The sequence below is a fragment of the Heliangelus exortis genome, chromosome 12 (assembly GCF_036169615.1).
Source record: "Heliangelus exortis chromosome 12, bHelExo1.hap1, whole genome shotgun sequence".
NCBI lineage: Eukaryota > Metazoa > Chordata > Aves > Apodiformes > Trochilidae > Heliangelus > Heliangelus exortis.
In genome coordinates, this window is record NC_092433.1 from 16,352,227 (window position 1) to 16,368,879 (window position 16,653).

A 16,653-nucleotide genomic window follows, 5' to 3' on the forward strand; every position below is an offset into this window, starting at 1 on the left:
AAAAATGTTGTTGTTGGTACAAATCAGGTGGGCAGTACTTTCTGGACACTTAATGAATGTGAGCTGCATTGATGTTTCATTTTATCCAGACACTGTTTACCTGAAATAAGGGATCTGAGAGTTGTCTGTCACCAAGATAACTTCCCAGGGAAGTGGTGATGGCATCAAGGCCATCAAGGAGTTCAGGGAGCATCTGGATGATGCTCTTACTCATCCAATTGAGTTTCAGGCAGTCCTGCAAGGAGCAGGGAGTTGGACTTCATGGTCCTTATGGGTCCCTTCCAACTGAAATGATTCTCTGATTCCACAGTTTTTAAATAGGAACTACAGCTACCAGCCTGCACATGTCATGCATGATCAACAACACATAAATAATTGCTGTCCTAACACAAATTATAACTACGACTGGATAAGGTCTGAAGCCCAAATTGAAAAACTTTAAAAGACTATGAAAGGCCAAATGTCCTTCCCTTTCAGCTCAGGGCAAAATGTGGGCAAATTAAATATCCCTGCGTTCAGTAAAGTGGTGCTGGGAAGAAAATGAAATGTCTGCCTCAGACTGAAATATGAAAATTCAAGACATACTGTTCCTGGTTTCCATACTGTAGAAATCTACTCAGGGATATGTACAGAGAGGGAAATAAACACATCTAATCCTGAGGCTGAGGAAAGCAGTATCATTTCTGTGCTACAGCATCTGAGTAACACTGACTGTATTCCCACATGACTGAAAAAAGAAGCAAAGAATGTTAAAGCATTACCTTAAGGGGTGAGGAGAAATCAAAGGCTTCCACCTTAGATACCAAAATCTTAAATTCATAATATTTTGTTATATTTAACTTTAACTACACTCAAAGCAAAAACAGCTACTATATTTTTTTCAGCAACTGTTTGCATTGACAAACTGAATTAAGCTTCTGTGGTATCATGCATTTATATCTTTCTGTCATGTAAAGACAGCGTCACCTTTGCAGTCCTTAAGCAAGTTTAAAACAATGATAGATGTTAAATATCTGCTGTCTGTAAAAATATTTCTGCTGTTCAGTGTCACCTAAAATACAGATAGTACTTCTGATTTATCAAGAAAACTACTTAACAAATTGCACAGTTCAAGTTGTGTTCCTGAATTAAGAGGTATGAACAGACTAAGCTCTGCTTTAATGTCTTTGGAGGTTACAACACACGAAAGAGCTGAGGCACTGCTAGAGCACTGATCTCCAGCATATGAGTCCATTTGGCACAAAAATGGCAAAACAACCATCTAGAGAACAGCTCTCAAAATTAGATGTCCTATCACTATCTGTATGCCCAGTCTTAGGGCTATATTTGTTAGCCAGTGACTTTTTAGCCAAGCTACTAAGCCTAAAGACACCTGGAAGGGTTAATACATAAGCATGAATTTCTTGGCTTCTGCTGTTTTCAGACTAGTTTTAAAGGAAAATTCTGCTGTGAGAAAAAAAAATAAATTAAGAAGTTTTATTAGCACAGATGTGAAATGGACGAGTACATACATTAAGAGGATTAATTACACACAGATTTATGCACAGACTCATTATCATCAATGCACGGAGATGCCTCCAAAATTAACAAAAGGAAGGATTACGCTTTTTGAGGCAGTGGGAAGTCAAACAATGAAGGAGACTGAACTTCTCAAACAATCTTAAGGAGCCAGGAGTGTGCAGGACACTGCTTACCTTCCACACATGAGGGCTGAGCCCTTGTTGTCCCTGCCACCTGCCCTGGGAAGCAGGAACACTTCACTGTCTGGGACCGTTCCTCAATCCGGTTCTTATTGCAGCAGCGATGCACGGCCACAACTTCACATGTCCCTTGCTTGACTTGGTGCTGGCCTAATAATTGCAGAGAGAAGTGATGGAGAGCAAAGCAAAATAAAGGAAAAGCCAGTTGATACAGTCCTACGGGATACCTGGATCTCCTGAACACCTGTTTGAATCCCAAAGAAGATGAAAGGGGAAAGTGGCTCGTGGGATCTGTCTTGTTGACAGAGTTTGTCCAGTTCTTGCTAATAAAAAGAATTTTTCAGTCTGTCTTCCCTGTCCCTTACAAAGCCAGAGGGAGAAAAGGAGATTGGAATAGTCAGCTAGATAGATTAGACAAGAGGACACACAGTGACAAAGCACACTTTCCTTTCCTTTTGCTTCCTGTCATGCATTAGGTTTTATATTTAATTCTTGCCCTTCATAAATGAACATAATGGACAGGGTAGTATTTAATGCAAGGGAGACTTATCTTAAATAGCAGGGAAAATTTTTAGCACAGCCACATGTAAGCACTGCTTGCTATGCCTATCACTGCAGGGAGGTTGAGGACAACATGAATTCCCTCCCAGCCCATTCTGAAGAAACCTGTGATAAATATTCCATCCATTGCTTTCTTCTCAAGTGCCTTTCCTCAGAATTCACTCTCCTTTCCTTGCTCCTGCCTCCCCATCTTAGCCCCACTGCTCCTTGTCCCTGCCCATTTTCCTCCACTGCCAAACTTCCTCTGTGCCCTGCCTAAAACCCTTCCTCAGGAATCCCATTCCCCAACCCCTGTCTCCTGGTTCTGCAAGTCATTTCCATGTCCTCACTTTACTGAATGGTCCTCAAGTGCCTCATCTTGCATTTGTCTCATCTTATTTAGAGTAGAGCCTCGGATGGCTCTTATCTCTGCTTCTCAAGCACCTTGGAAATTAACAGCATTACAAAACAGGGTGGGTTTTTTAATAACCCAGCTAGGCAGAGGCAACAATGAGAATAATAAATATATTCTCCATCAAAGCAGTAGAGGCTCCTTGTGTGAGTAGAGCCTGTGGTGCAGATATTGGTGTAGGTACATGGGATATCAGGCTAAAGAAAGGAAGGGGAATGGGAGCACACTGCAGAAACACACAGCCCTCCAAGTCCTGTTTTGTTGGGGGATTTTTCACTCTACTTTTTGAGTAGAAACTGACGAGTTGATTAAGTGGGAAATCTGCAAAAGTTAGCAATGCAAATTAGGCTTCTAAGGCCAGGTGGATATACAAACAAAAAGGTGTTCCAAATATATATATATACAACTTTTTATAAGGTTTTGGCAATGTTCCTTTGCTGTGTGGATTTTGGTTTCACAAATATTTCAAGCTGAGCTAAAGGGCTGAGTTTTGTTGTCAAATTTGTATTCACAATAACTTCAATAAACAAAAAACTCTGCATATGTAACCCTGGAAAGGAAATCTATTCTTCTATTTGTGGGCTCAACATGTAAAAAGAAATTATATATACAGAGAGATTTTGGCGGTGGGGGGGGTGGTGTTTGGTTTGTTGTATTTTTTTCCCCCTGAGGAAAAGGCTACACTGTACTTTCAAGCAAAATATGCTACAGCAGAAAAATGGTAATGTATTTTACAGAAAGTTGGAAAAATGTTGAAGACAGCATAAAAGTACCTTGCAAAGCTACTACAATAACTTTATTGGCAGACTGTGAATTTTCATGCAAGTACCAAATATCCATATCGTAATAAACATGAAAAAAATGAAAGCAGCTACCAGCTTCTGTCACAGCAGCTCCTCTGGAACTCAATATGGAAAACAGATACACAAATAGGGACATTAAATTGGCCATGCCACTTCATTCCAAAGTTTTGTTCTGCAAAACACCTTGTATGACAGTGGAGATAATAAGCAGGTGGCCAGAAGTCTGACAGAAAAGATTTGGTAATTATGGTTGCTATGTTTAAGAGAGTTTATTTATTTATTTATTAGATCCACAGCCTGAGTCAAAACTCTCTGGAGTAAGCAGGGAAAACTTACATTAGTTTTCCACAGTGCTTACAGTGGATGGTCCTGGATTCACTGGAGTCAACAATAAAATTCCTGTTGACTTCAGGAAAGCAAGGTCAGAGTCCAGACTGTCTCTTGAGAAGAAGATTTTGTAAGAAAGGGAAGAAAAAGCAAACTTTGGAATTGCCCAGGCCACATACTTGAGTTTGCCATGTATCTCATCTGAAAGACCAAGTGGCCAGGTCTTCCTTTTAATTAAAGTCATTATTCACCAGACATCAGATGCCAAGATTAGAGTAGAAGCCTTTTTTTCAGAAGGTACTTTATAAGGATAGACAGGATCCAACTCCAACAATCAACATGCAGCTGAAAAAATGCCTATTTTCAAGCTCAAATCCTGCTTCCTTTAGGTGGATAGTCCTGTGAAGTCGATGCCAAAATAAATCAAGGAAGTTGGCCCTGAGCACACAGCCCTGAAAACCTGGGGCTCGCTTTCAATTATCCTGTTAAACCAGTGACAGTGCTCCCCTGAAGTGCCAGGGTTCAGCAGGCACACACATGTTTGTAGAAGGCAAAATGAAGTTACCAGATGAATGCATCCTCTTGGCTTAGCAGCTGATTTCGTGTACACAGCTACACAAGCAGGTGAGAGAAGGTGTCCCCTTTGGTTTGCTGGCAGGGGTAGGATGCTCAGGTTTAAAAGTCCTGTTGCCATGCAAAGGCAGACAGCACCTTCCTCTCCTCAGTTCTCATGGAGTATAAATGTACTAAAAAGCCAAAGACATCTGCATGCAGCATTTGCATTAATTGCATTGCCCTTGTAATAGTCTTTCCCCTCCTACATATTCACATCTCTATTTCCTCCTGCTTGCTTGTTCACCCAGATCTTAACATTTTTTATACTCCTGAACACCATGCATTCTTCTTTATATCAGACACATCTGTGAACAGCTGCTTAAGAAATGCTGTTAACACACTGGTTTTCTGTCCCCTTTTTTGTCAGTGTTCAGCAGCCTACAGGACAAACTCTTTCAAGGAGAGTGGCTTGCAGATTTAAGAAAACTGACAGAAAAATCTTAAAACTCACAGAATATCTTAAAAACTCTGTCTATATATTAAAAACTGTCTGGTTTTCTGCTAAATAACTCTGTCTATTCTCTACCTAGATCTACTGAAACCTGCTGTGTTAACATTCAGGTGCTAAAGGATGCAAAAAGAAATAATATAATACTCTCCTGCACTTTTTAATCTCCATCTTGCACTACATAAACCTTCAGCTCCGGTTTAAAGTACATTTAAGGTACAGCTGACAGCATAATGACAGAAAAAACTCACTAACAGCCTTAAAATACTTTACAATCAGTAGAGTCTCAGGAAACCAAGTCATTAGGGGAGCAGGGACCGGAGAATATTTAAAGTATGAAAATCACAGTAAGTTAATTCTACAGCAGATACATCAGGAGAGCCATTTCTGGGAGAACTGTAATGAGAGATAGGGAGAAAACCAGACTTTGGAGAGCAAAGCCCCTTTGGGCTCACTTAAAAAAAGCTCATGAAGTCACAGCTCTTCTACCTGTAAACCTCCTCAAATCTGCAACCTAAGGGCTGTCAATATTTGCAGTTGGAATTCACTTCCACCTTCCCATTTCAATCAGAACCCCTCCCCCCCCAAGCAGAGGTATATTTTATCAGCAATGATACCAGAGAAAAGTCCCTGCCCTACAACACCTTTTGCATGATGAAAAAGGCCCTTGGGAGGACAGAGGATGGATGGTGGCAGCTATGGGACTCTGAGTTACCTCTGGTCAGGAGTTTGGCACAAGTGTTGCTCTCATACCCCAAATTCTTTACATCTTTCCCTAGAAATATCAACACCATTCAGCCTCACCAAGGACACTTTCCCTCTCTCTCCATAGCACAGACACAAGAGGACAGGGCTTGCTAACAGAACCAATCTCCAGGTCAGTCTCTGTTTTGACTTTTTCTGCTTTTTATGAGGTACCAATGGCTACCAACAGCCTTTAGGTGCCCACATCCAGAATGCCTCCTAATGATATCATTGCCATTTTTTAGTATTTGTGAATATGATGACAGAAGATGACAGATTATGGAGAGCTGCTGGGCAGGCTTTCCATTTTTCAGAAGGCAACCATCAGCTCTGAAGAACAAGAAAGTACAAACCAAGAAGTTATGAGGCTTGCACATTACAAGCCTGCACAAATGTTGTGAGCAGAGTTGACTGAATAATCACCACTGAACTGTTTATTCTCAGTTTAATACATTTTTCAAGGAGCATATTTGACAAGACCTTATTTTCACTTTCTGCCCAGAAGTCAGGGGGCAGAGATGCAATTAATGCTTCCAGAGCTCTTTGAACTCCTCAAATGAAGAGAGGGAAACACAATCATTGCTATGAAAATATCAGACATCACAGGGATAGACTTCAAAACTACAAGGAAAAAAAATCAAAGAAAGAGGAAGGATTTTAGAAGGTTGGGAGCCAATTCTGTCCACATCTGTTTTATCTCTAATACTAATCACTCCCAAGGAGTATTCTTGCAGTGTCACAGCCATGCAGGCAGCATGCCTCTGTCAGACCTCCTGAAGAACCTCCCTTTCTTCTAATCTCTTAGCTAAGAAACATATGGAAAAAAAAAAACATTTAAAGGGAGGTTTTCTGTTTGTTTCATAAGCTGTCCTCTTTGATGAAGAAAGCAACCAATACTGTAGAGACCAGACAGCAGGACAGTATCACCCTAGCTCAGCACATTCTTCAGTAAGCCTCAAAACCAGAGAGCTTGGTCTGCACAAAATCAACTGCATCATTTATTTAAAGGGTAAGAGGATGCCTGTCAAAAGGGAGATGAATGGCTATGGAACCTAATAATGCAGCTAACAGTAAGGGAAACACGTGAGTTGAGAAGTCAGAACTGATGCTGTCTGGAAGAGGGAAGCACACAAAAAACTTTGGTGCCACTTCATCATCTGTTGTGTGGTTTTTTTTTTTGCTTACAAATGTATGAACACACAGAAGCACACACCAAGATGCAAATATTCTCAGAAAAACACATACGTTAAAGGAAATAACATTTGCTATTTGTCACATTTTCTTCCCAGATGTATTTATGAGAACCTTTCCAGCTCATGGAATGGTTTTTTTTGGAGGAAAAGGGGAGAAAGAAGGAAGAAAAAGGAAGAAAAAAAAAAAGGAAGAAAAAAAAAAAAGGAAGAAAAAAAAAAAGGAAGAAAAAAAAAAGGAAGAAAAAAAAAGGAAGAAAAAAAAAGGAAAAAAAAAAGAAAAAAAAAAAAGAAAAAAAAAAGGAAAAAAAAAAGGAAAAAAAAAAGAAAAAAAAAAGGAAAAAAAAAAGGAAAAAAAAAAAGGAAAAAAAAAAGGAAAAAAAAAGGAAAAAAAAAGGAAAAAAAAGGAAAAAAAAGGAAAAAAAAGGAAAAAAAAGGAAAAAAAAGGAAAAAAAGGAAAAAAAGGAAAAAAAAGGAAAAAAAAGGAAAAAAAAGGAAAAAAAAGGAAAAAAAGGAAAAAAAGGAAAAAAAGGAAAAAAAGGAAAAAAAGGAAAAAAAAAGGAAAAAAAAAGGAAAAAAAAGGAAAAAAAGGAAAAAAAGGAAAAAAAAGAAGAAGAAAAGGAAGAAGAAAAGGAAAAAAGGGAAGAAGAAGAAGGAAGAAGAAGGAAGAAGAAGGAAGAAGAAGGAAGAAGAAGGAAGAAGAAGGAAGAAGAAGGAAGAAGAAGGAAGAAGAAGGAAGAAGAAGGAAGAAGAAGGAAGAAGAAGGAAGAAGAAGGAAGAAGAAGGAAGAAGAAGGAAGAAGAAGGAAGAAGAAGGAAGAAGAAGGAAGAAGAAGGAAGAAGAAGGAAGAAGAAGGAAGAAGAAGGAAGAAGAAGGAAGAAGAAGGAAGAAGAAGGAAGAAGAAGGAAGAAGAAGGAAGAAGAAGGAAGAAGAAGGAAGAAGAAGGAAGAAAACAAACAAAAAACCCCAACAACAACAACAAAAAAAAAAAAGGTGAGCAATCTCAAACCCTAATAATGAGGTCCAAAGAGTTAATGAAATAAACAGCATAACCTTTCAGTGCAGGTGCAGGAAGATGCTGACACAGCTGGAGGGAACCATGTAATACACTGAATTCTTTGGTGAGTGCCAGAGGTCACATCCATATGGAGATTAAAGCCTCCTGGAATAAGTAGCATAGGTGACCTTAGATCAGAGACAAGCACTGAGACTTCTCCAAGGAGTGAAGCATTAAATCTGAGGGGTCGATAAATCAAAACAGCCAAGACCAAAGTAAAAACTGCAAATGGGGGAGGGAGGAGGGGAAAAGTTGCAATGAATGAAAAGAAAGGTGGACGAGGAGGGACCTGGAAGCAAAACCAAATTAAAACATGAGCCTCTCTACCTTCTAGGGTGCTAAGCTCAAGTTAATCAATAAGGACTGCCTTTCATCCAGGCTGTAATAGTCACCCTGACTCAAGCACACATCACTTGCAGAAATGAAATCTCAGAGCATAAAACTTCATAAAGTACTTCAGAGTGAAGTGGTGCTAATAATTTCCTGTGGGAAACTTTCTACTGTGGGGCTATTTTAGTTGAGGTAGAGAAGAAAATACAAGTGAAAGATTTGGTGTTCCATCATATCTTGTATTAAATGAGCAACATTTTGTTCTGGAATACAGAAGTATTTCCCACACGTCCCTTTAACATTCGCTCTCAATATTACATGCAGACCACAATTTCTCTCATTCCTTCAAAAATTTGTCATGAGAGAAAGGGAAAAAGAATTTATCTAGATTTTTACTTGCCTGAAGAAAGCAGGTACACACATCCATATGGGCCTGGCTTAGTTCTTCACCAGTTTGTAAGCAAAAACTAAATTTCCTGCCCAGATTTTGAAGGCTGATGGTCTCAAAAACCAGGGTCACTCTTGCCATAGGGAAGAAAAAGCAGCATAGCTGGGACCACAGAGTGGGAAGGACTATCCCATCCACATCCATAACCAGCTCTTCATTGATGGCAGAATTTATCCTCACCAAGATGTCACCAATGCAGCCCCAGCAGGTACCAGAGCCCCGGTGGGTTCCCTGTGCCCAGGAGCCTGATGACTTTCCAAGCTGCTCTCTGCACCCAAACTCTCTACATCAGAATCCTGGCATTCCAGAAGTGCCTTTAACATTATCCTACACTTCAGGCAAGGAAAAAAAGAAAGAAAAACTTCTGCCCTTATGAGCATTCTTCCATCACTTGAAATACCAAATGACCATTTTGAGCTGAGCTGTGTACAAAAAAGTTTGCAACCTACTAAATACCAGAGGTATTTTTTTTTTTTATCATGTTCAAGGTCATTCATCAGACAAGAATGATATTTGATTAGAGCATATGAAACAGCAATTGTCAGCTAAGTCATTAGGCTCTGCAGATTAAATAAATGGCAGTTGCCAGAAAACAAAGTAGCTGTGTGGGAAACAAGCAGTTTCTTCATTTCAAGTGAAAAGCAACTCTTTATTCTCATCTCCAATTATACCAGGCAAAACTGAAGAGGGCAACCAAGGGAACTTGTGCTCTGCTCCATTTCAGTATTCAAACCAGCTCAAATTGACAAAGTACAAAGAATTTCTGCTTTTTCTGGGTTTTATTTTTTAAATGCAAAGATGTGTTTCCCTCCTTTAGCGAAATGACTTTTATGGGACTGTAAAATAATTGGACTGTGCCTGAATTTGTAGTTAGAAGTAGACAAATGAACAACTATTCACTCATTTGAGAATCTGCTCAGGAAAAATCCAGACAGAAATATTGTCATTTAAAGATGTGATTTGGGGAAATTTTTTGGTTGTCCTGTTTTAAAGTCTTCATTTAAAAGAGTGACTTTGGCAGTGAGACTCTCTTGCCTTCAATTGCTCTGTGGATATTAAAATCAAGAAGCAGTATGTGTTGGTAGTAGAAGAACTGCCTCTTGCAAAAAACAGGACCAGTGGATACAGGCTGCAAGTTTGAATGATGCATTTCATTGCTGAAGGGAGATGAAATTTTCATGTGACAGGCAAGCCAGGCAAATGGGATTTTGAGGAAGGTTACAAGCAATCAGATCAGTTAATGCACTGGGCACCAGGCCACCAGCTCCTCAGCTGGTCCTTAATCCCTGGGAAAGTCCCTATGTCTTGATCACCAGTGATTAATTATTTTCAGAGTTTGCCTCATTTTATATCAGGTTTTATATAGCTGTAATGTATGTCTTGGGTTTATTCCAATGGAATGGACAATCAAAGCATCACAGGAGTTCAAGTATAGGACCCAGCTGCCAGTTAAGCAATAAGAGGCCATAAAAATAAATTGCACAAATGCATTTTTAATTCTGAGTGGCATGAGGGCTTTTAAATGGTTTCACTATGTGCAGACTCTCTCCAACCTAGCTGAACAGCTAATTGAACTTAAGATATTTTAACAATTATATCCTTAAGTGCAAAGCCTAAGTGAGGTTTCCAGCATGCCAACAGACTTTTTTTCACCAGTATTATTAAATTATGGGGTTTTTTTTCTTGTATGGAAGAAAAGAACCTTTTAGAGTGCCCACCTTTTGATGCTACACTGGAACAATGAAAGGCACAATAGTAAAATACAGCTACAACCAAAGAAAATGAGAATCAGAACCTGATAACAATTTCCCATCAGCCCATATCATAACACATAACCCTGACTTATATGGGAAACAATAAAAAAATTACAAGGTCAGAATTCAGAAGTTGTGAGGGTCTGTATATTTCTTTTTTCATACTGATGTTTTAAAGCTTTGCCATCTTTTTTTTCTTTCCAAGGTTCTGCAGATCTTTTGAGCCTCTCAACTTTCACTTTTTCATCTTCCTTATGTTAGAAGAAAGGTGCAAATCTAGAAAATATTGTAGCCCAAGAAAATCCCAGAGAGGTAGAGCTCAGAGAGCCATACCTGGAGATCTGTGTTCAGTAACCAGCTGGATGCACAAATTGGTGCATCCTATGCTGCTCTTTCACCTTATTTATTTCATGTTATTTATATTAACCTTACAATCATGCAGGAAAAGGCCCTTTTGCAGATGCTATACTGCCTGTTCTCCCCAGATTTGCCTTTTTTCATTTGGCAATTAGCAACAACAAAGACATTTCACCCAGGCTGTGAAAAATGTTTCATATGAATCAGTCAAAATACTGTGAGCAGAAATGGAAGGACTAGAGGCTAAACCATTCTTTCCCTGTTCCACAGCTCCCTTTCCAAGCACCTGAGAACCCAAACTTCCATTCTTGTTAAAATGGAGAGTCCTTGGCAACGCTTAAGTAGATTTTCCATTTTAATTAAGCCATCCAGCTTAAAGTGAAAAATTAAATATAACTCTTAAATGACACAGAAGCCACTGAATCCTGTAGCCTGGATGACAGGAACAGACTGGAGAGAAACATCAGAAGTCTCCCTCCACACCACATCTTACAGATGGGGACAGAAAGGGACTTCATCTCTGGGAGAAAGTCCCAGAGTTTAAGCCTTGAATCATATTCAAACCTCAGAGTCATCACTCAAAGGACAAGGAAGGCTCCTGACTCTTGCAGATTATTGTATTTGGAAGGGGCTTTTCTACCATGAGATGGAAATTTCCTCCCTGGTAACTGAGTGCATTTAATTTGTGATGTGGCAGCTGCAATCTCAGCAATTTTTCACAGCCATAGGTAGCAAGGAAGTCACTGGATTTGTCCCAGGACACTTGACAAAGAAAACTTGGATTGGAGGCTCCAAGGAGAAAGAATTGAAGAGGAAGTCTCAGGCTAAGGGCTTTTACATGTCCAGTTCTTATGCTGGCAACAAAATCTATGTGAAATTAATGCAAATGAGATGTTTCAATATCAGGAAGATACTTGTATACCTGTGTAGATCTTGGAGAAAAAATAAAAATAAATACATTAAAAAAAATAAACAGGTCAACAAAAAAAAGGGGCATACTCCATCACTACAGAAGAGAGGGATTTCCCTTTTTATCAGGAACATTTGTCACAACATTTCTGCAAGCTGCAGAAACATTGTAGTGAAATGGTCTTTCTAAAGTACCCCAGCTAGCTTGTCAGATTTGACAAATTTTAGTCTGGCCAGACAACCACGGGCTCCCCCACCTGGGGAACTTCCCCTTGGCCCTAATGAGACTCTCAGCAAATGCAGAGATGAATTAAAATTGTCATAAAGGAGGCAGAGCATAAAAAATGAGCCACAGGAAAGGTCAGAGCAACAAGGGTGAACGGAGAAGAAGAGCACGAGCCGTGTGACAACCACTGCAGATGTGAAGGAAACAACCAGGGGAGAGAAGCAGATGTTCCTGGTAAAGCTGTGCATTTCTGAGCTGCTTTCAGAGATAGTGGAGCAGCCAGAGATGGCAGGAGAGGGCAGGCCATTAACTTACACAAAGCTGGTTAGGGTCCCCCAAGAGCCATTGACTTTACCTGCAATGCTCCAGCATCTCCCCTGCCTGAACAAGATTAAAGGTGACCTGGTACAGTTGTCATTAGTGCCACTACCTTTCCACAAAGAAGGTACTCTAATTAAAATGGTTGGCTTTTTCCTCTGGCAGTATGCACATCACTCCTAAACTCTGAAGATGTTCCTTCCAATCATATTCTCCAAGAAAAAAAAAAAAAAAATAAGTCAAATCAACAGTTACACTGCTTGTTTGGCTTACCTTTAAAATCCGTAGCAGTGTAACTCATCTGAAAATAGTTTCTGTTCGTGTGGTTGGCTTTCCTTGATCTTAAAAGATGCATTGACTGACTGGCAGGATTGTCAGAGTGACATGGAAGGTCTGTGAACACTCTCAGATGATATTCAGTGTCCTTCTGGTACTGCCTTCAACCCAATGTCCCACCAGAAACACAGGGAGAAGGACCAGGAGGTATTGCTTGGGACAGCTGTTCTGCAAAGCAACAGCAGCTACATAAAGGCAGATTTCTCTGGGACATCCCTTGCAGAAGCCCCTGGGAGCCCAAGAAAAGCTCTGTTTGATCTGTGATAAATCAGCAACAACTTCATTAGGGGCTCATTAAGGAGCTGCTGTGTCCTTCAGTCTGCACATCCCACTTGCACACAGGACGAGCAGACCATGGAAAAAGACTTCTCTTCCACCAATGCCTGTTCAATTCCTGTTTTCAATGTGTGTTATTGGAATGCCTTTTTCCCACCATGATTATTCTCACCTTTAACCACAAACTGCCTCCCTCTGTTGCCCACACCATAGGACTCATGTCTGCCAGTGCTGCCCATCGAGCAGTGGAACTGGCCAGAATCCCACTGGTTTTACCCAGTTGGCTCAACCCAAGGAAACACGAGAACTCCCAAAACCACTCTAGGTAAAAAGGAAGGAGAGCCTGATAAAAGCCACAGCCACAGCAGTTTTTCTGAGGTGGATGTGTACTTACTGACAACCCTGAGATCTCCAGCTCATTTCCCACTGGCCACCTCTCTGATGACATTTCCAAACTCTACCAAGCAGCTCTGGATAAGAAGTAACGCCCTTGAGGTGAAAGGCTCTGTATCTCATTACTAATCCATTGAGGCTTCCTCTTCTCCTGTGATTGCATCTTGTAATTATTGACAAGTGGCTCTTTCAAAGCACCAGAAATTCAAACCCTTTCTTTAGAACCACCTCCGGGGCATGCAAACCTGATTTGAGGTTAAGGAATATCATGAACATATTTGTTCCTGCACTTAGTTCCATGACAATGTGTCAACTCTCAGCACACTGACAGTCCTGAATATCTCAGTTTCATTCTACCTTGGCAAACAGAATATCTCAATAAAATAATTCACACACCTGGACTGCCATGCCATAACTTCTTTCATGGAATAGTCTGAATTTTGTAATGTAGAAATACCTACATTTCTGCACTAATAAAAAAACTAAGGTTTGCTTTAAAATATAAAAAAATATGTTATTGTTAGGCAACAGGCACAGCATTATTCAGCATGAAAATGCTGACAAAATAAATGGCTTTTCAAAAGTCCTTTTGTCACTTTACGTATGATTTATTGCCTGCAAGCTCCCTGTTTAAATATTTCTAACCAAGTAGTTTAGTTTTGAATCAGCTATTACATATGAAATAAGAAGAAATTCTAATTTAGGTCTCCAACAAGTTATTTCTGAGAAAGTTATTTGGTTTAAAACAACAAAATGCATCAAAAATAGATTCTGTTGCATATGACTGCTGGGATAAGGATGGATGCATCCAAGACAAATATTTTTATTCATTCTGAAATTGGTAGCAGATAGCCTGAGGTCATCATAAATGGTTGCCATAAAGACTTTGGAAGTGGCCTTAGCTAGAAGGTATCCATCTTTACCAACATAACTCCAAAGGGGTTCACATATAAAGAAGAACACAGATTTTCTGCTGTCAAGTTCCAAGTTCCAAGCATTCTGTGTTCTAAGAAACTGAAAAAGAATGATCTGTTTTTAATTCCAACACTCTACAAGCCAGAGCAAGGAGCTGACAGTCAATACATTGAGAATGCATGGACCTATGTATACAGCATCCCTGGCTCCTCATTACACTCAGTGTTGGTTTATAAGGCTCAGCATCAGAGAGGCTCAGACCTTCAGATGCAGCCTTTAAGGACATCTGACCCTGCACTTAAAATATCCAATTTTTACTGAAGGAAATTACCCATGCAAAACCATTTTTTAATGTTTTTTTTTTGCCCAGAAGCAGCAGCAGAACACACATCCCTTCCTAGCACTGAGAGTTCCACCTGGGGTGGCTAAATGACACATTTCAGCATCACCTCTTCCTTAGGGACTATTCCAACAACTGGATTGAACAGCAGAACCATCAGGTCCACATGACAGCTCCAAGAAAGGCAAAATCCACAGGAGAGCCCCTGGAAATCCACAGGAGAGCCCTTGGACCAGTTGTTTCTCCTTGCTTGTGGATGGGACATGAAGAAAAAGCTCCCACCAGAACTTCCCTGCTCCCTCTTTAAAGGGAACTTGGAAAGCACACGTGTGATGGATCCACCTGGCAGATGCTTCCCAGCATTAAAACTTGGAGAATATTTCAAGCTGACTGCAAAGCGGGCACCTGAATCACTGCATTTAGTAGAAATTTCACCCCCTCCCTGAGCTGTAGGTACAAGTACCTTAAATATCAAGCACCTTAAATGTCAATAGTAAAAAAATCTCAGAGCATCAACGCCCTCTTGTTAGCTACAAAGGTTTTCCTCTTTCCCTCCTCTTGAGATCTATTCAGACTGGGAGCTGAGGTGGATTGGTTTCCAAGGTGCTTTGGCTTCACATTCATTTTTTAGGAGAGGCCCTGGGAGCACTGAATGGGCACCTAGAGGTGTCTTTTACAATCAGATGTGGGTGTGTCAAAAGAAGAACTCAAGAACTCCCCTCCCACTGAGAACAATCCCATTTTTCAGTTTGTGCTCATTAAATTTTGCTCAGCATTAGACATGAAAGCACACGTGTTATTTGGCAACAAACTTCCCAGCTACTTTCAATGGACTAGGAAAAAAAAAAAAAAAAAAAAAGCAACAAAAAAACCTCCAGCACAATTTATCTCCTGCAGGAATGCAGTTTGCACTCTGAAATTGAAAAGGTGGGGTCTCTTTAAGTCTTAACTCACTTTTCCCCTTTATTTATTTATTTTTAATTTAAAATCCTTAACATTTTCTCAGGAACTCTGAAGATATATTGTTATATATAATACATATATACACTATATATATATGTATACATATATGCATAATGTATATATATGCATAATATATATATTATATATATGTGTGTATGTATATATATACACACACTATATACTCTATACACTATATATAATATATATACACTATATATATACACTAGAAACAGTGTAAGAGCCTAAACTTCTATTTCTTTTAATGTTCCTGTCAGTTTAAACCAGAGGTACTTTTTTTTTTTTAAATGAACTTTTTACATGTCCATCAAATTTCAGTAAAAATTCCAACAGAGAAGAGGAAAAATCTGTTAATGTAGACCCCCATAAAGCCTGAAAATACTACAGTGAGATAAAAAGACATATTTATGCAGAAAGAATCTTGTCAAAATCAGGACTACCTTCTTTAAAAAGGTAATTAAAGGTGAGTTTCTCACACATTCTTCCTAATATTATCAAGAATAGTGTTATGACTGATCATGATTCACTGCTTAAAGAACAGGTCAGCTCCAGATGAGAGGTGGAAGGCAATTACTGGGATGAATGGAGCCTATATTAGAGATTCCAGATGCTGACAGGCCAACACATTATCCTTCCTCAGCTTTAAGTAATTTTAAGCACTATGGGGGGATCATTAGACAGTTTGTTCCAAGGCAATATGTGAAGTCTCACTGTTAGAAGTGGAAAACATCTTTTTTTTTTTTTTTTTTTTTTTTTGCAGGATTCTGTAAACAGCTTGCCCAGGTACCTCCTCACTACAAAGCTGGTGCTTTTCCTGGAGCTGAGCAGGGACACTTTCCCTCAGCTGCCACCCATGGAAGAAGATGGAAAGTGTCAAATAAACATCTTTAAAAGATTTTTCCTGGTAGCTCCTTGCCTGTAACAAGGAGTGACCTGTTCCCAGCTCCAGGAGGACACACTCCAGCTTCTTTTAGTAAAGCAATCAGTTCTTGGGTGTACAAGTAAATACAACATAGCTTATGTCTTATCTTCCCTGGTACTGAACCAAGACAGGCAATTAGGCAAAATGAGAATGGACTCAGTGAAACAATTTGTTATTTGTTTACTATAGAGCATCATCTAATGGAGGCTCCACGGAAACAAAATCCTTTCCTGGAGGTCTTTGCTTGTAACTCATTACCCTAGAGACAAAAGATATCACCAGTGCTATTTTAATCCACTAAGCTGCCTTTGC

The 16,653-nt window shown here is 39.6% G+C and overlaps 1 protein-coding gene across 2 annotated transcripts in view; it reads right to left on the reverse strand.

Annotated features, from left to right (window-relative positions):
- TAFA4 (TAFA chemokine like family member 4) overlaps positions 1 to 16,653 on the reverse strand; it is a 73,770-nt gene that overhangs the window by 9,868 nt on the left and 47,249 nt on the right. For both annotated transcript variants that reach the window (XM_071756263.1, XM_071756264.1), the window contains exon 4: positions 1,695 to 1,850. In XM_071756263.1, the coding sequence (XP_071612364.1) occupies positions 1,695 to 1,850 (156 nt within the window). The remainder of the gene's footprint in view (positions 1 to 1,694; positions 1,851 to 16,653) is intronic.